General features: G+C 39.6%; 1 protein-coding gene across 2 annotated transcripts; it reads left to right on the top strand.

Annotated features, from left to right (window-relative positions):
• Positions 1-10439: 10439 nt before the first annotated feature.
• On the top strand, positions 10440-20185 carry LOC126946441 (cancer/testis antigen family 45 member A8-like). Of its 2 annotated transcripts, none has more exons than XM_050776733.1 (5): positions 10440-10603; positions 15870-16044; positions 17989-18237; positions 18624-18717; positions 19936-20185. In XM_050776733.1, the coding sequence occupies exons 1-5, from the start codon at positions 10595-10597 to the stop codon at positions 20033-20035; spliced, it is 627 nt and encodes a 208-aa protein (XP_050632690.1). In that variant the 5' UTR covers positions 10440-10594; the 3' UTR covers positions 20036-20185. The 2 variants fall into 2 exon arrangements, with proteins under 2 accessions (XP_050632690.1, XP_050632691.1); XM_050776734.1 differs by having other exon boundaries at positions 10440-10775.
• Positions 20186-20320: the final 135 nt, after the last annotated feature.

Here is a 20320-nt window from a genome sequence, read left to right as displayed (position 1 = left end):
TTTTTGGTAGTGTTTTTTGGGTTTTTTTTTTTTTTTTGGACTTTTAATCTCGTTTCTTCTACTTTTCTGTCCCCAGAAAAATGTAAGAGCTAATTTTATGACTGTATTTTTCTACTGTGATGCTGTTTTACTAAATTCAATGGATAATTTAATTGTACATGTAAAATCTTACTGCAGTTTTATGTTTTTAATAGTCAAAATAGAATATATAATCTTGATGATGTTTATAAATCATCAAATGCCCTTTGGGGTGTAAAAATGGGTTCTTGAGCAGCAATGTCTAATGATTCCATCACAAATTTGTTATAAAGTCAAACTCCCATTAAAAATGTCACTTTATACTTAATAGGAAATTGTTATGATTAAAGCATCAAGGGAGCAAATATAAAGTTTAATGAAAATCCAAGGGGAAGTTCTAAATTGCAAAAGTTGGCACTTATCTACAGTATTTTGAAAAATAACACCACCGGTATTCAAACCTACCTAGGAATATCTCAAAATAACCTGCTAATCAAGTGTTCTTAGAAAGGGGAGTGGGGGCAAGAAAGAGAATATATGCACATGGCAAAAAGATCTGATGGTACAGAAAGATATAAAATCTTGGCCCCTTCCCTCCTACCCTAATACTTCTCTCCAAAAGTAACCAGTTTCAAGTGTCTCGTATGTTCTCACAGGAAAACAATTTTTTATTTTTTATCAGCAAATTTGTAGTTTAAAAAATTTCACATTAATGGAATCAGACTATATATACTCTTCTGTACCTTGCTTTTTTTTTTTTTTGCTACCTGTGTGTTATGAGATCTTTCTGTATCAGTATATATAGAAATACTTCATTATTTTTAGTGGCTGTGTGGTATTCTAATGTTTGAATGTATTACAAATGTTTAAACATTGATAGGCTCTTTAGGTTGTTTCCAATATTTTATTAAATCACATTATGGTGAATATACTTGTACATATAATGAATTTATATTCTACAGGGTTCCTAGCAATAGAGTTGCTGGATCAGAGGGCCTTTTTTATTTTCAGTTCAGTAGTTACTGCCAAATTGTCCTCTAGAAATCTTTACCCAGTATGCTTCCACATATAAAGTATGAGAATGATTATTTACCAAACCATGCCAATACTGGGTACTAAACTTTTGAAGTCTGATCACGTGAAAGTGAATAAATGGTATCTTGCATTTTAATGAAGTTCTAATGCATTTTAATGAAGGTCTAATATATTTTAATGAAGGAGATGGAACACATTTTCCTGTTTATTGATTACTGAGATTTCCTGTGAAATGTGTAGTCATGTTCTGTTTTCTATTAGGTGATATGTGTTTTATTGATTTGTATGAGTTTTTTGTAAGCTAAGAAAATTGGTCCATTGTCATGTTTAATAATATTTTGCTAAGTTTTATTTATGTAGTTAAACTTAAGTCTTTACGGCTTCTGAGATTTTTGCCTTGCTTAGAAAGGCCACCTTTGCATTTAAGAATAAATTTAATGTATTTTTCCAATACTTTAAAGGTTTTTTTTTCAACTTTTAAATATTTGATTCATTTGGAATTTAGGTAGTAGGAGTGAGGAGAGAATTCAACATTTTTCTCTCGAATAGCAATCTATTCTAACTCCATTTATTAACTTTTTCCACACTGATTAGAAAAACCATCATCCTCATTCATACATCAAATTTCCATATGTTTGGTTAGATATGCTTCTGGGCTCTGTAGTCTGTTGCAAAAAATACCAGTCTTTTAATTATTTTCAATTGTTACACATTTTCTGTTACACATTTTCGTCTTGGGTATTGCTAATCCATACCTCATTCTTTAGGATTTTTTTCTAGTTATTCTTGCATTTTTTTTTTTAGATAAGCTTTCGTATCATTTTGTCCAAATCTAAAATCATATTGATATTTTCCCTGAAATTTTATTTTAAAAAATTTCAAATCTACAGAAAATATGAAAGAATAGTAGGGTGGACATTTAGGCTCACCATTTTTAACATTTTACCACTGTTGCTTTTCCTCTCTCCAAATGTGCTTTTCTTCCCCTCCTGATTCATTCGAGCTAAGTTGCAGACTTCATCACACTTCAGGACATCACTAAATATGTCAGCATGCCTTTCCTGCAAGAGTGAGGAGATTCTCCCATTTAACCACAGTTCTATTATCACAAGTAAAAAATGGATCAACTACCCAACATTTCATATTCCTATTTCCCCATGTATCCCCCAAATAGCTTTTATTGCTGTCCCCACCAAAGTTCACAAATTACATTATTAGTGTGTCTCCATAGTCTCTTTTCAAGTCTACCTCTTTTTTAAACTGGTATTTTCTAGACAAACTTTATTTTTTAGAACTGTTTTAGATTTATGGAGAAAATGGGAAGAGAGTACAGTGAATTCCCACGTACCCTACACTCAATTTCCTCTATTAACATGTTAGCATGAGGCATTTGACACAATGAGCCAATGTCAATACATTACTATTATTATTACTGGAGTGCAATGGTGTGATCTTGGCCCACTGCAACCTCTGCCTCCCAGGTTCAAGTGATTTTTCTGCCTCAGCCTCTTGAGTAGCTGGGAATACAGGCATGCACCACCATGCCCGGCTAATTTTGTATTTTCAGTAGAGACGGTGTTTCTCTATGTTAGTCAGGTTGGTCTCAAACTCCCGACCTCAGGTGATCCACCCGCCTGGGCCTCCCAAAGTGCTGGGATTACAGGCATGAGACAACGTGCCTGGCCTAATACATTATTATTAATTACAGTCTATATTCAGATTTCCTTTGGTTTTACCTAGTATCCTTTTTGTGTTCTAGGATTCCATCAAGAGGACCACACTATGTTTGGTCATCATGTCTTGGCTCCTCTTGGCTGTGACAGTTTCTTAGACTTTTCTTGTTTTTGATGATCTTGACAGTTTTCAGGAGTGCTGGTCAGGTATGTTGTAGAATCTTGCTCTACTGGGATTTGTTTGATGATTTTTCGGTTATTAAACTGGAGTTGTGTGTGTTTTTGGAGGAAGACCACTAAGGTAAAATGCTATTCTTATCATATCAAGGACGCATTTATACTGCTGATGTTAATCTTGATCACCTGGCTGAGGTAGTGTTTGTCAGGTTTCCCCACTGTAAAGTACTCTTTTTCCCCTTTCCATACTGTATTTTTTGGAAGGAAGTCACTCTGCACAGCCCACACATAAGGAGTGATATGTTATGCTTCACCTCCTTGAGGACAGAATATCTACATAACTTATTTGGAATTCTTCTGCATGGAAGATATTCTTCTTCCCCATTTATTCATTTATTTTTATGAGTTTAAACTCATACCTTGCTTTATCCTTTAATACTATATTTTGTTGAAATTGTTCCAGTTTTAGACATTGGTAGCTTTTTCAGTAAACTCCTGTGTCCCTTTGACATATTCCCATCATTGTCATTGTGGGTTTTCTATTTTTATTTTATTTTATTTTATATATTTTATTTATTTTATATTTTATTTTATTTTATTATTTTTATTTTTTATTTTATAATTTTACTTTATTTTATTTTATTTTATTTATTTTATTTTATTTTATTTTTGAGCACTTCCTTCCTGGCACTACGAAGATGTTCCGGGCTTGTGTTGTATATTTCCTTCCCCAGTCCTGGAATCTGCCATTTCTCCAAGGAACCTGGTTCCTTTTACTGAAGAATGGTATTATAAACCAAGGTCTGGCCACTAGGTTCACTCATTGCTACTGACGTTTCATTGCCTCTAGGCCTTTTCAGCAGACAGATCAAGGAAATATATATGTTCATACTAACCTGTGCATTTATGCCTAAGTGTAAATATGTAACATCTGTATTTCTATTAAATGAAACATGAGTTCATACTGATGTTCAATCCATTACCACATAGATCATTCTAACATCTTCCCTTTGCATATCTGTAAACCTCCACTCCAACTGAGAAACCCGACTCCCACCATCCGCTCTCTTCTTGCTTCAGTTGTTTAATTACAGTATACATATAAACTGGCTTCAGAATTGTTAACCCTTTCCCCCACAAGAAACAACTAGAGCACAGTGATTATGTGGCTTTATTGGTTGTTCATTTGCCGCCATTAGTTTCACAGACTACTCATTTTGAAAGTTACTTAGGTCAGCACCTTTTCTCTCACCTCCTTCGGTGAGATTGTTTCATAAATTTGTGATAAACTTAGATTGTTTTGTCACATTCTACGTTCTATTTTGGTATCCCCCTGACCTCCCAAATGGTTTTTTTAAATGTGTGTACATTAAGGTTCACTTTTTGCTTTTGGAAGTTCAGTGGGTTTTGATGGATTCATAATGTTATGTATCCACAATTGTATTATCATATAGAATAGTTTCATAGCCATAAGAATCCCTGTGCTTCGGCTGGGCGCGGTGGCTCAAGCCTGTAATCCCAGCACTTTGGGAGGCCGAGACAGGCGGATCACGAGGTCAGGAGATCGAGACCATCCTGGCTGACACAGTGAAACCCCGTCTCTACTAAAAAATACAAAAAAACTAGCCGGGCGAGGTGGCGGGCGCCTGTAGTCCCAGCTACTCGGGAGGCTGAGGCAGGAGAATGGCGTGAACCCGGGAGGCGGAGCTTGCAGTGAGCCAAGATCACGCCACTGCACTCCAGCCTGGGCGGCAGAGCGAGACTCTGTCTCAAAAAAAAAAAAAAGAATCCCTGTGCTTCACATATTTATCCCTCCCGCCCCTTCTCCTGAGCCTCTGTTAACCACTGATCTTTTTAGTGTCTCTATAGTTTTGCCTTTTCCAGAATGTCATGTGGTTGGAATCATGCAGTATGTAGTCTTTTTAGACTGGCTTCTTTCACTTAGCAATATGCATTCAGGCTTCCTCCATTTCTCTCTGTGGTTTGATAATTCATTTCTTCTTATCTCTGAATAATAGTTTTTATTGTATGAATGTTCCCACACTGTGTTTATCCATTCACCTATTGAAGGACATCTTGGTTGCTATGGATAGTGCCAGGAAGTTAAGAGGTAGTTTTGTTGTATACTATCTTTTATGAGCTCAATTTTTCAGGTCTGAGATTTCTGTCTGGTTTATCATTTTACTTTATGAAATAATAATTTCCTAGAAACTGCAGAGTACAGTGATGTCCCTGTGGGGGTGATGAAATGCATCTGTTTTGCAGCTCAACCATTTAATTTGCAAGTTTCAGAAATCATGACATCATGTGAGATTTTTTTATGTGAAACCACTTAATTTGGTTTCCAGATGCTACGTCATTTGCGATGTCCATGAGGAGAAGATGGAAGTGGTCAAACTCCACCTGATGATTCCTTGTCAAAATCTGCTCCACCAGAGGTTATGAACATTGCAGGATATGGTATTCTACCCAACTAATTGAATTATCTGTTTAATGAATTAACTAGTCTCAGCAAATATAGGCTGATTCAGAAAGCTGGTAGTAGTGTGCACTTTTCGGTCTTATGTGTGCTTGCACCCTCAATTATCTCTGTATTTGCTAGAGGGTATCTTTCCATGAGAATTCATTTTTCATTAAATTTTTAAATTGTGGGAAAAATACATGGCATACAATTTAACATCGTAACCATTTTTAAGTGTGCAGTTCAGTAGTGTTAAGTATATTAACATTGTTGTGAAACAGATCTCCAGAAATTTTTCATCTTGCAAATCTGAAACTTTACCCATTAGAAAAAAAAAAAAAAAAATTACGCCTCCCCTAACCCCTAGCAACCACTATTCTACTTTCCGTCTCTATGGATTTAACTAATTTAGGCTGGGTGCAATGGCTCACGCCTGTAATCCCAGCACTTTGGGAGGCCAAGGTGGGCAGATCACTTGAGGTCCGGAGTTGGAGACCAGCTTGACCAACATGGTGAAACCTTGTCTCTACCAAAAATACAAAAAAATTAGCCAGGTGTGGTGGTGGGTGCCTGTGATCCCAGCTACTCAGGAGGCTGAAGCACAAGGATCGCTTGAACCCGGGAGGCAGAAGTTGCAGTGAGCCGAGATTGCATCACTGCACTCCAGCCTGGGTGACAGAGCGAGACTCTGTCTTAAAAAAAAAAAAAAATTAGCTAGTTTATAAACCTCATGTAAGTGGAATCATATAATATTTATCTTTTTGTGACTGACTCATTTCCCTTAGCAAAATGTCCTCAGTGTTCATCCATGTTGTAGCCTGTGACAGGATTTCCTTCCTTTTTAAGGCTAAATAATATTCTCTATGTGTATACTGCATTTCATTTATCTATTCATCTGCTGATGGACATTTGGGATGCTTCCACGTCTTGGCTGCTGTGAATAATGCTGCTATGAACATGGGTATGCAAATATTTCTTTGAGATCCAGTTTCAATTCCTTTGGATATATATCCAAGTGGGATTGCTCCATCATATGGTAGTTTTATTTCATTTTTTGAGGAACCTTCATAATATTTTACACAGCCACTGCATCAATTCTATCCACAGTGCAGAGCTGTTCTAATTTTTCCACATCCTTAGCAGCACTTGTTATAGCCATGCTAATGGGGGTGAGGTTTTCATTGTGGTTTTGATTTGCATTTCTTTGATGATTAGTGATGCGGAGCATCTTTTCATATACTTGTTAAGTATTTATATATCATCTTGGGAGATATGCAGATATGTTTATTCAAGTCATTTGTTTGTGCTACCCTAGAACATGTGAAACTTTCCCCCATTTTTAACTTAAGTTATTTTATTTTATTGTTATTGTTGCAATGCAGTGGCAAGATCTTGGCTCGTGGCTACCTCCACCTCCTGGGTTCAAGCGATTCTCCTGCCTCAGCATCCTGAGTAGCTAGGACTACAGCCTCGCAACACTACTTCCGGATAAGGAGCTCTTTACATATTCTGGATATTAACCCCTTATCAGATATATAATTTGCCAATGTTTTCCCCCATTTCATAGGTTGCCTTTACATTCTGTTGATTATGTCCTTTGATGCACAAAACTTTTTCAGTTCATGTAGTCCCATTTGTCTATTTTTGCTTTTGGTGTTGTATTCAAGAAATCATTGCCAAGTCCAATATCGTGAAGCTTTTCCTGTATGTTTTCTTCTGGGAGTTTTATAGTTTTAGGTCTTACATTTAGGTCTTTAATCCTTTTTGAGTTGATTTTTGTATAATTTTTGTATATGGTGTAAGGTCCAACTTCAATAGTGAGGGGTGACACTTTCATTTCCACACCTTGATTGCAGGAACTGTGAATGCAAGCTATGGGAGAAACAGCACCATATATCTATGCATATAAATGCTTGGATAGAGCATTACCATCTTCTAAAGGCTGTTGCCTCTCAAGTTATTGCCACCTAACCAAAAACATAACTGAGTCTTCCAAAGGTCATTACGCTTCAGGATGAGGGGAAGCATAATAAGACCAGTGAGTTCTATGAGTATTGCTCCATTGCCACACTCATTTTCTGTGAGGTGAGTTCCTTGTTTAGAAGTGATGCTGTGTGGAATATCATGATGGTGGATAAGATATTTTTCAAATCCAAAATATTGGTTTTCTCAAAAGCACTGCAAGTGGGAAGGAAAATCCATATCTAGACTAAATGTCTGTTAAGGTAAGAAGAAAGCACTTCTCTTTTTATAATAGAAGTGATCCACTGTAATCCACATACCAACTAGTGGCTGGCAGATCATTCTGGAGTCTGGGGCCAAATTGAGGGCTTAGTGTTGGTCTCCATTCCTGGAAGATTGTTCACTCAGCAATAACCGTAGCTAGGTTTGCCATCGTGAGTGGAAGTCCATGCTATGGCGCATAATCTCCATCCCTGCCAGTTTGACCACTTTGTTTGTTGAGCCCATAAGATTGTGACACAGGTGTTGGGGAAAGGGGCTGATTAATATCTAGATAATAAGTACCTTATCCATCCGATTATTAAAATTCTGCTCTGCTGAGGATACCCTTTGCTGAGAACTCTCATGAGACCCCGATATCTTCACATTGTATGTCTGTTTGGAAAGGTCCGTCCACATATGTTTTTTTCTCAGACCTCCTTGTCACAAATTTTTAATCATGTGTCATCAAAGTCCCTGACAAATCAGCTAATAAGTGGGACACAGCCTAGGCATGATACATACTTACACATTTGGATATGTCTCCGCCAAGAAGGTGCACTGCTCAAAATTCTTCCCTCTGGGAGGATTTCCCATCACCACTGTCCTTCAGGGCTGTCCCAGTTAGGACTGTCATATGCAGCTGTCCACTTGTGGCTTGTGTGGTAGGCAGGATTCTAATTATGCCCCTCCAAGAATCCAGTCTCACGGTTATTCAATCAAATACGCATATGAGTACTGCTGTGGTGGGATTTTTTAATGCAAAAATGAGTATTTTATTTTGGTAGCACTAGAATAAACAAACAGAACAACTGTGTTCCTACATCGAAGTGAAAACAATGTTTAAGCTTCCTTATCAATCAAATATATTCCAAAAGAAAATGTGTTCTATGAAGGTTCTGCAGCACAGGCAAATATTAACACGATAGGCTAGGAAGCTGTAATACTGAAAATGACTCTCTTCTGACAGGGTACTTAACGAAATGACTTTTTAATTTTAATTTTAATTAATTTATTTATTTTGAGATGGAGTCTCCCTTTGTCACCCAGGCTGGAGTGCAGTGACGCAATCTCTGCTCACTGAAGCTTGCACCTCCCAGGTTCAAGCGATTCTTCTGCCTCTGCCTCCTGAGTAGCTGGGATTACAGGTGCCCACCACCATGCCTGGCTATATTTTTTAATTTTAATCTTAATTTTTTTATAAACATAACTTTTGAATTACAAAACCAGTGAAATAATCCCTTCTAAATAATTGTGTCAAGAGTGAAACTGCTTGTTCCATTAAAACTCTAAAAATTTTGCTGTAATATTTTTTACCACTATGAACATTTCAGGTAAATTTTGCTGCACTTAAAATAAGTTGTGAAAGTGGAAAAATGGGCTGGGCACGGTGGCTCACACCTGTAATCCCAGCATTTTGGGAGGCCAAGGCAGACGAATCACTTGAAGTCAGGAGTTTGAGACCAGCCTGGCCAACATGGTGAAGCACCGTCTCTATTAAAAATACAAAAATTAGCCAGGCATGATGGTGCACACCTATAATCCCAGCTTCTCGGGAGGCTGAGGCAGGAGAATTGCTTGAACCTGGGAAGTGGAGGTTGCAGTGAGCCAAGATCATGCCACTGCACTCTAGCCTGGGTGACAGAGCCAGACTCTGTCTCAAAAAAATTTTTTAAAAAAGTGGAAAAATATACAAAGTTCCAGATTAAAATGATTAATAGATGTAATATAATAAGGTTTCCCCTCCTTTATTTTTTTCTGTCTTTCTTTTTGTTTTGTTTTGTTTTTTAGACAGTCTCACTCTGTCACCCAGGCTGTAGTGCAGTGGTGTGATCAAAGCTCAATGCAGCCTCAACCTCCTGGTCTCAAGCCTCCCATGTAGCTGGGACCACAGGTACACACTCAGCTAATTTTTGTATTTAGTGTAGAGAGGGGGTTTCACCATGCTGCCCAGGATGCTCTTGAACTCCTGAGCCCAAGGAATCCACCCACCTTGACCTCCCAAAATGCTGGGATTACAGGCATGAGCCACCGCACTGGGGCCCTCATTTTTCTTATCAATTAACAATAATGATTACCTTTAACAGATAGAGGTTGACTTTATTTATTTTTATTTATTTATTTATTTTTATTTTTAGACAGAGTCTCACTCTGTTACCCAGGCTGGAGTGCAGTGGCTGATCTCAGCTCACTGCAAACTCCGACTCCCTGGTTCAAAAGTTTCTCCTGCCTTAGCCTCCCAAGTAGCTGGTGGGACTACGGGTGCGCGCCACCATGCCCGGCTAATTTTCTGTATTTTTAGTAGACACGGGATTCACCATGTTGGCCAGGCTGGTCTCGAACTCCTGATCTCAGGTGGTCCAGCCGCTTTGTCCTCCCAATGTGCTGAGATTACAGGCGTGAGCCACTGTGCCCGGTCGGGGTTGACTTTAAAACACAACTCCCTCAAATGAAAATTTCAGTTTGTTGTTGTTTTTTCTTTTTTTTTTTTTTTTTCTTTTTCTTTTTTTCTTTTTTTTAAGATGGAGTCTCCTCTATTGCCTGGACTGGAGTGCAGTGGCGCGATCTCGGCTCACTGCTACCTCCGCCTCCCGGGTTCAAGCGATCCTCCCACCTCAACTTCCCAAGTAGTTGGGACCACAGGCGCGCGCCACCATGCCCGGCTGATTTTTGTGTTTTTCTTTTTCTTTTCTTTCTTTTTTTTTTTTTTAGGTTGGTTGGTTGCTTTGCAGAGTCGGGGTCTCACTATGTTACCCAGGCGATTTCAATCCGCTGTGTGAGAAGATTCTGCGGTTCTCCGCTTATGTTGCTGTGCAGTTGTTACTGAAGGTCGCCTGTAGAGGGCGCCAGAGTCAGCGAAGGGGAGGGCTGCGCTTCCTGGTTCTCTGGGGCATGAGGCTTCTCCTCAGGACTCTGGCGCCCCCAACAGGTTCCCAGTGTTCGGCTGGGGCAGGCACGCTGTGGCTGGTTATTTCCCTTCCTTCTATCCCCCTTGGGCCGAACGGGATCGATGCTTCTGGTGAGACGCCTCGCCATGCACATCACTCCCAGGTGCCCTAGGGGGCACATTTACCACAACTCCCAGAGGGCAGGTTTCTAGAAAGTGCCACCAGTAGGGAGGCGCCACAGCTTCACTGCCATTTTGTGAGGTGCCGCCGTCACTCCTCCAGCGAGGTCAGGACTTCAGGACTGTGAGTGGGCTGTTTTTCCCTGGATGCTTTAATTTCACCCCGGAAAGCGTCCTTTTTCCTCGGAAAGCATCTTTTCTGTGGCGTTCTCTGTCCGGTGTGTGGTAGGGCTCCCTTGGGAAAGTGGCTCCGCTCTGGGGACACCGCCATGGGCACCTGTGTTAGCCATGGGGGAGCGTTTTCCTTGGGCACCCCGTCTCGGCTATGTTGTGGGGCCAGTGGGCTTTTCTTGGGGACTCCCTCTCGGTGATGTGAGGGACTTTTCCTACTGAAATGACCTAAGCCCAGGGGTAGGGGGCATGCCTTGGTTGCCTGTGTTGGCCTCGGGTGCGGCGGTGTTTCTTTCCTGCTCAGTTGCAGGCCTGAGGGGGGACTCTGCCTTGGGGACCCTGTCTCTGCTCATGGAACGTGGTGGGGGTGGCTGTGCCTCGGACGCATGATCGCAGCCCTGTGGGGTCACTGTTGGGGGCTTTATCTCGACCTCCGAGGGACTCTTCCTTGGGTGATGTTGGCCGTGAGGCACATTTGTCCTTGGATGTCGCTCGCTCTCAGCTATAATGTGTTGGCTTTTCTTTGGTTCTACTTATCCCCATGTAGATGCTTACCGGATGCTTTCTCTTGATGCTGGGTTTTTAAAATTATTATCTGTGGGTGCTCTCTCCCGGTGTCCCGGGCGAATGGGGATTCCTTGGATTCTCTAAGCCTATGGTGGGACTCAGGGAGTGTCAGCCATGAGGGAGGCCATGTGACCTTGGGAACTCGGTCTCGCCCTGGGTTGGGATGCTTTACCTCGGTTGGTTGATCTCGATTCTGAAGGAACTCTTTCCCAGGATTCTGTCTGACCTTTCGGTCACAGCCTCAGGTGTCTGTGTGGGAATGGGGGTCCAGAAATATTCGAAGGTTCCAGCTGTGCCACATTCGAACACTCGCTGTACAGTTAGTCTTTCATTCCAGCCACTCTGATGGCTGTGCAGTGATCCCTCCTTATGTCTACACTCGCATTTTTCTGCTGATTAATGAGCTTGAGCACCTTTTTTAATATTGTTTTTATTTATTGATTTTTGTTTGTCTTTTGAAACAGGGTCTCCGTCTGTCACCCAGGCTGGCCTGCAGTGCCACCACACCCAGTTATTTATCGTTTTTATTTTTGTTTTATTTTCACCATTTTATCTGTTTATTGGTCATTTACTATGTCTTTTATGAAGTTCCTTTTCAGGCATTTTCCCCCAGCTTTTACTGAGATGTTTGTATTTTAAAAATGGATTTGTAGTTTCCATATATTCTGCATTTCAGTTATACAAACATGCACACAGACATATATGTACATATATAAAAATGCATATACAATTTTTAGTATCTTCTATAAATATTTTTTGCTTTTAAAAGATCTCAATAATGTGTTTTAGATGAACAGATTCTCTTAATTTTATTAATCAGTGTATTATTTATGGCTAGTGCTTTTTATTTTTTTAAGAAATATCAGGCCGAGGCGGGCGGATCACAAGGTCAGGAGATCGAGACCACAGTGAAACCCCGTCTCTACTAAAAATACAAAAAATTAGCCGGGCGCGGTGGCGGGCGCCTGTAGTCCCAGCTACTCAGGAGGCTGAGGCAGGAGAATGGCGGGAACCCGGGAGGCGGAGCTTGCAGTGAGCCGAGATCCGGCCACTGCACTCCAGCCTGGGCAACAGCGTGAGACTCCGTCTCAAAAAAAAAAAAAAAAAAAAAAAATATCTTTGCTTCACCCGATGCCATTATGATCATATTTTTTTATTATTATTGTACTTTAAGTTCTGGGATACATGTGCAGAATGTGCAGGTTTGTTACATAGGTAGACACATGCCATGGTGGTTTGCTGCACCCATCAACCTGTCAGCTACGTTAGGTATTTCTCTAACGCTATCCCTCCCCTCCCCCCTCCCGACCCCTGTCAGGCCCGGCTTTGTGATGTTCTCCTCCCTATGTCCATGTGTTCTCACTGTTCAATTCCCACTTATGAGTGAGAACATGTGGTGTTTGGTTTTCTGTTCCTGTGTTAGCTTGCTGACACCGGTACCTTCAAAGGACATGAACTCATTCTTTTTTATGGCTGCATAGTATTTCATGGTGTATATGTGCCACATTTTCTTTATCTAGTCTATCACTGTTGGGCATTTGGGTTGGTTCCAAGTCTTTGCTGTTGTGAATAGTGCTGCAATAAACATACTTGTGCATGTGTCTTTATAGTCGAATGATTTATAATCCTTTGGGTATATACCCAGTGATGGGATTGCTGGGTCAGATGGTATTTCTGGTTCTAGATCCTTGAGGAGTCACCACACTGTCTTCCACAATGGTTGAACTAATTTACACTCATGATGATAATATTCTAAGTTTTCTTCTAGATCTTCTAATCATCTGAAATAAATTCTCATGAAATGGAGTAAAGTCAGAGACCAGGTATATTCGATGTGCTTATTAGCCATTTGAGTATGACTCCTATGAAGTGCATATTCAGCTTTTCCCCCAAATTTTATTGGGATGTTGGTTTTTTAGAAATTGATTTGTAGTTCTGGATATATTCTGGATTCCACTCATTTGTTGCCAGATATATATGTATATATGTGTGTAACTACTATATATTTTTATGTATAACCTATACTATATACTACATAATGTATAATCTACAAACATGCTTTGGTTTTTCAGTCTCTTAATAGTGTCTTTGAGAAACGGAAGTTTTCCATTTAATTATGTCTAATTAAACAATTCATTCTTTATGGTTAGTGCTTGTTTATCCTCATTAAAAACATCTTTGTCTATTCTATAGTTGTGAAGACAATATCTTAAGTGTTTACTAGATTGTCTATTCATCTTTAGTAAAGTTTTATGGAGTGGGAAGAGGTAAGAGTCAAGGTTTGTATTTTCCTTGCATTTATCAAGTGCATTTATTAAAAGCACTGTCCTTTCCACAATGATTTACAGCTCTTCTGTATTTTGTATTTCCATATTGTTTCTGGCCTCTGTGTCCTCTTCCCTTGGTGTATTTGCCTGTCATTGCTCCAATACCACACTGTTTTAATTATGCTACCTTTATAGTAAATTTCCTATATAGTAGTGCATTTCTACTAACTTAGTTCTTTTCCTTAAAAAAAATTTGTCTTTCCCTTGGCTTAAAAAACTTGGCTTTTCCAAATCTTTAATTTGCATATACTTACAAAATGATCTGCTTGTCAATTTTCAGAAAAGCTTTTGTTAACATGGTGGAATTTTAAATATGATTGCTATGATCATTCTGAGAGACTTGACAATAATGTCTCTTAATAATGTCTTCTGGCCGGGTGTGGTGGCTCACACCTGTATTCCCAGCACTTTGGGAGACCGAGGTGGGCAGATCACTTGAGGTCAGGAGTTTGAGACTAGTATGGCTAACAAAGTGAAACCCCTTCTCTACTAAAAATACAAAACATTAGCCAGGCATCATGGCAGGCGCCTGTAATCTCAGCTACTTGGGAGGCTGAGGCAGGAGAATCGTTTGAATCCTCCAGGAGGTGGAGGTCGCAGTGAGCAGAGACTGTGCCACTCCACTCCAGCCTGGGTGACAGAGCAAGGCTCCGTCTCCAAAAAAAGAAAAAAAAAAAAAGATGTCTTCCAACACATCGAAAGAATATTTTTCTCCATTTACTGCAGTCTTGAATTTCTCTGAGTGATGTTTTATAATTTTTGTGTAGTACTCTAGCACATCTTGATTAGATTTATTCCTAAATATTTTATGATTTTGGTACTGTTTTTAATGACATTTGAAATCTCATATTCTAATTATTTGTTGCTATTAATTATACAGAAATGCCATTGGTTTTTATTAGATCTAGTATGTTGACTAAATTTGCTTATTAACCATAATGATTTTATTCTTCTGCATTATGTACAGAACAATGTCATCTGTGAATGGCATGTAAATCACAACATGCCATGTCGCTCCTGAAAACCCATCCTCAAGTCTCCTAAGCACTCAGAACCAACTGTGAACCAGCTTTGGTCTGCGAGGTTACTTCTTTCCAAATTTTAAACATATTATATTTTCCTGATGCTATGGCACTTTTTAGAACCTCCAGTAAATTGTTGAATGGATAGTGGACATCTTTGTCTTGTTTTCAAACTCAGGGAGAAAATACTGATACGTCACTATGAAGTATCGCATTTACTATTTTTTTGTACATATGCTAACCAGAATAGGAAAGTTGCCCTTTTTTCTAAGTTGGTGATAGTTTTTATCACAAATGGACTTTAAACATTGACCCATGTATGAAAATAATCATGTGGTGTTTCCGTTTACTTGTTGTTGTTAATATGGTGCATTACATTTATTGATTTTCAAATGTTAGATCAGTGTTGCCTTTCTGCAATATATTCCACCATGGCTGATGTATGTCCTTTTTAAGTACTATTGCATTTTACTTGCTCACTTTTAGTTTGAATTTTTTGTGTCTAAGTTCAGGGGTGATCTTGGCTTGTATTTTGGCCTGATCTTGTAGTTTTTCTTTCTTCTAAAGTCCTTGTCAGATGTTGTTATCAGTTTTGTATCAATCTTCTACAATCCTTTTCTTTGTCCTCATTTTTCCTAATAAGGGTTAATACAGATTTGTTTATACATCCATTTGAATATATAAGTATATATACTTATGTATTAAATATATGTGATGTATAATATAATGTATAATATATGTAGTTTAAAATATAATGTATAATAAGGGTTAATACAGATTGGCTTATACATCTATTTTTCCTAATAAGGGTTAATACAGACTGGCTTATACATCTTCAAATAGGTAATAATATTTTCATCTATTTTTGGTTGATGACAGCTGCTTATTCCACAGGCATTCTGATTGATTTGTTTGTACCATTTTTCTTCTTTTTTTACTTAGTGTTCAATAAAATTAGGTTTCTTTTCCTGAGAACAGAGTGTTTGTTGAGACTTGGTAAATCTTGGCTCATGATTAAAAGTGAAATTAATGATTCAAAGTCTTGGTTGTATACACATATGCAAACTGTTTGCCATTTTGTGATTGTTAGATTTTTGTCATGAATGGAATATGTTCATTGATGTTTTTCAGGAAACAATGACCGATAAAACAGAGAAGGTGGCTGTAGATCCTGAAACCATGTTTAAACGTCCCAGGGAATGTGACAGTCCTTCATATCAGAAAAGGCAGAGGATTGCCCTGTTGGCAAGGAAACAAGGAGCAGGAGACAGCCTTACTGCAGGCTCTGCCATGTCCAAAGAAAAGAGTAAGTAAGCCTGTCGTCACCTCCTCTTCATGCTGTATCCAGTGCAGTCAGCCTCCTGCCTCATCCCCTCCAGAGAAACTGTCCTTGTCAAGGTCAACGGTTTCAGCTGACATTGCCATTAATTTCTCAGCAGCGTTTGACAGTTGTTCACTCGCTTCTTCATGAAAACCTTCTAGCATTTCCATTTTCCACAATTTTTTTTAATTTCTTGTCCATATTGGTGAATCCCTATCATTTTTTTCTTGAGATGGAGTTTCATTCTTCTCTGCCAAGCTGGAGTCCAGTGACATGATCTCGGCTCACTGAAACCTCAGTCTCCTGGGTTCAAGTGATTCTCCTGCTGCAGCCTCCCGAGTAGCTGGGATCACAAGTACCAGCCACCGCACCCAGCTAATTTTTGTAATTTTAGTAGAGATGGAGTTTTTGCCATATCAGCCAGGCTGGTCTCGAACTCCTTACCTCAGGTGATCTACCCACCTCAGCCTCCCAAAGTGCTGGGATTACAGGCACGAGCCACTGCATCCGACCCCTGTCATTCTTTTTTTTTCTGTCTTTCTTTTTCTTCTCTTCTCTAAATACTTTAAAAAAATTTCTGAACCCCAGCATCTCTCTCTCTCTTTCTGTTCCAGTCTGCCATGATCAATCACTGAGGTCCCGTGATACCTCCACATTTCCCATTATTGTCCCCATCGAACACATACACTCCAACCCGGCAGCCAGATCATCATGTTGGCATGTAAATCACATCATGCCATGTCACTCCTGAAAACCCATCCTCCACTCTCCTTAGCACTCAGAACCGACTGTGAACCAGCTTTGGTCTGCGAGGTTCTGCATGGCCTGGCCTCCATCACCCTCTCCTCACACGGGCCTCATCCATCTCCTGACTCTGTCTGCTTCTGTCCTTCACCCCGTAGTGCCTGGTCCATCCCCACTCCAGCCCATACCCTTGGCCTCACAGCAACCTGGAACTCCCCCTCTGCCTCTGCGCAGGCAGCTCTGCTTCTTCCTTCAAGCCCTGCCTAAGGGTACATCCACAGAAGGCTCTGCCCAACCAGTGGCAACTCCTGGGGCTCCCTCTGCTGCTGTTGCCCACAGGCCTGTGGACTGCTTCCCTACCACTAGCCCAATGCTGTTTGTTTCATTTGCTCATTCATTGTGCACGTACTGTCTGACTGCCCCACATGAGGATGTGAGCTCCACAAGGGCAGGGAACGTTGCTCTCTGGGCTGTTTACTGCTGATCCCCAGCTACTGGCATGCTGCCTGCCAGAGACGATGAATAAATGAGAGGTGTCAGACCTGGAGTGAAAAGAAAGTCACTTTTCTGAGACAGAAAGGAAGGATGAGGAAAATCATACACTAAAAGGGATTTTTTGGTGATGGAGTGCGTATAGAACTTTCAGCAGTAATGGCCACCTCTATTTTCTCAGAATATATTTGATGTAGAGAGGAGGCTGCTTGAGGTGTATCCAAGCTGTCTGGCTTCCAGCTCAGTAAAGCCTGGTGGTTTGTAAGTGAATTTGAGAAATCGTGATATCAAGTGAGACTTGCTGCTTTCAACTTGTAAAGCATAACAAACTGAAACTATCCCATGAGTACCAGGGACCTGTGAATGTTGCTTTAGAGTTGTACTGTCTTACTTGGTTTCCATATCTATTCATAGGACCAGAAAATAAGAGGTAGTTTTATTGTATTATGTGTCCTGGCCTCAGTTCATCAGGTCTGAGATTTCTCCCGGTATATCCTCCCATTTATGAAAGATATAATTCCCTAGAAACTGAGGAGCACATAGATGTACCCAGAGGGGTGATGAAACACATATTTCTCACAGCTCAGCTTCTCAGTTTGGTTTCCAGATCTGTCATTCATGATATCTATGTGGAGGGGAAAGAAAATGGTCAAACACCAACTGACGGCTTTTTGTCAAAATCTGTTTCATTAGAGCTTAAGACAGGAGATGGTATTCCACCCATCCAATTGGATTCTCAGATTGATGACTTCGCTGGTTTCAGCAAAGATAAGCTGATTCAGAAACCTAGTAGCAATGCACCTGTGGGAGGAATCATTACCAGCAATTTCTCCGGAGATGACCTAAAATGCAGAGAAATAGTCCCTATTCCCAAAAGCCAAGAAGAAATTAATGCTGATATAAAACGTCAATTAGTGAAGGAAATCCGAAGCATTGGACGAAGTAAGTAGTATAAGAATATCTGTTTCATAAAACTATAGGAAGTCTCTCTTTCTATGATTCAGAAGATATTTATGTTACCTGTTGAGGCTCATTCTTTACCAGAGTTGAGTTTGCCCATAGTTTATGGTGGTTCCTCTTTTCTTTGACTAAAGCATAGTACACCTTTTGCTTTTCTTTTCTTACTTGGTTATGGTTAAAAGAGTTTCATTCATACGTATGTGCAGGTGTCTTTTTTATTATTTAGTTTTTGTATGTGCGGGTATCTTGATTTAAGCATTTAAAACATTTTAGCCTATGAAGCATGATTGCTGAGGTATAGATTCACTTCTATTCTTCTTTATATTTGATAATACTGAAGTTTTTTTTTTTTTTTTAAACATCTTCAGAATACGAAAAGATCTTCAAATTGCTTGAAGGAGTGCAAGGACCTATAGAAGTCAAGAAACTATTTTTTGAATCCATCATCAAGGAAGCAGCAAGGTGGGTAGAAATAGGAACTGTCCAATTTCTTTAAGCACTTGGACTCAATAGAGTACTGGGGGTGAGCGTGGGGGAACAGCCCCTGTCTTGAGTTTCTCAAACCCTGGTCCTCACTCATAGTTACGGCTGTCTCCACAGTTACTTAGGCTAATGTTATCTGAATCTAACTCATTCTTCGAAGACTATGGAGACTCCCATTCCCACCATAGTCTGAGGTGTGCATTGTCCCTTGATTGACACTCTTTGTATTTGCTAGACTACCTCTTTTTAAAAAATTTTTGTATGGACATAGCAGATGCATATATTTCTGGGGTATATGAGATGTTGTGATACAGACAACAATGTGTAATAATCACATCAAGGTAAATGGGGTATCTATCACCTCAAGCTTTTATCCTTTGTGTTACAGACAATCCAATTATACTCTTCACTATTTTTAAATGTACAATTAAATTATTACCGACAATAGTCACCCTGTTGGGCTATGAAATACTACATCTTATTTATTCTATTTTTCTACCTATTAATCATCCCCACTTCCCACACCGTCCACCCCCACTAACCTTCCCAGCCTCTGGTAACCGTCATTCTACTCTCTATCTCCATTAGTTCAGTTGTTTTACATTTTTGCTCCCAGAAATAAGTGAGAAAATACAAAGTTTGTCTTTCTGTGCCTGGCTTATTTCACTTAACATCATGACCTTTGATTCCATCCATGTTGTTGCAAATGTCTGAATCTCATTCTTTTTTATGTCTGAACAATACTCTATTGTGTATATGTACCATATTTTTTTATCCATTCATCTGTTAGTGGACACTTAGGTTGCTTCCAAATCTTGGCTACTGTGAATGGTGCTGCAACAAATATGGGAGTGCAGATATCTCTTCGGTACCCTGACTTCCTTTCTCTTGGGCATATACCCAGCAGTGGGATTGCTGGACCATATGATAGCTCTGTTTTTAGTTTTTCAAGGAACCTCCATACTGTTCTTCGTAGTTATTGTAGTAATTTTTATTCCCACCAACAGTATATGAAGGTTCCCTTTTCTCCAGACCCTCGCCATCATTTGTTATTGCCAGCTAGACTACCTCTTACCATGCAGGTGAATTTCTATTTCCATGCTGACTGTAACTTCATCTTTCTATCCTTCACAGTGCTTCCTACAGCATAGGTTCTTTGGCTATCTTGTAGTTAATGGCATGTCTCTGTCTTTTCAGATGTATGAGCCGAGACTTCGTTCAGCTCCTTGAGAAGAAACTGGAGCATATGATTTGGGAGTACTTGTCCATGGAGGATTATGACAACTCAAATGCATAATCTCATTAATGAATGAGGAGAGAAAAGGATCAGATTGCTGTTTTCTACAGTGGAGCAGGATATTGCTGAAGTCTCCTGGCATATGTTACTGAATCAAATGGCCTTTCAGAGGCTAAGAAATGTCCGTTAGTAAAAGTTGTTCTTTTTCCCTAAGCATTTCATTTGAAAGAATAACTTGTTTTTTGGTTGTTTTGTATTCCCACCTATGCTGGTAGATATTATTAACCCATTAAGTAAACACTATTACAGTCGTGGTTTCTGCAGCAGCTCACATTGCTGAAGCTG

This window comes from Macaca thibetana, chromosome X, assembly GCF_024542745.1.
Source record: "Macaca thibetana thibetana isolate TM-01 chromosome X, ASM2454274v1, whole genome shotgun sequence".
In the NCBI taxonomy this organism is placed as follows: domain Eukaryota; kingdom Metazoa; phylum Chordata; class Mammalia; order Primates; family Cercopithecidae; genus Macaca; species Macaca thibetana.
The sequence above is the reverse complement of the archived record's forward strand: the minus strand, read 5'-3'. Positions and strand labels throughout refer to the sequence as shown.

What these genes read in the sequence shown, in the direction of transcription:
- LOC126946441 (XM_050776733.1), top strand. An exon ending in TGCCATGTCCAAAGAAAAGA is followed by an intron (nt 16,045 to 17,988) that starts GTAAGTAAGCCT and finishes CTGTTTCATTAG; the next exon opens with AGCTTAAGACAGGAGATGGT. An exon ending in AATCCGAAGCATTGGACGAA is followed by an intron (nt 18,238 to 18,623) that starts GTAAGTAGTATA and finishes AAACATCTTCAG; the next exon opens with AATACGAAAAGATCTTCAAA.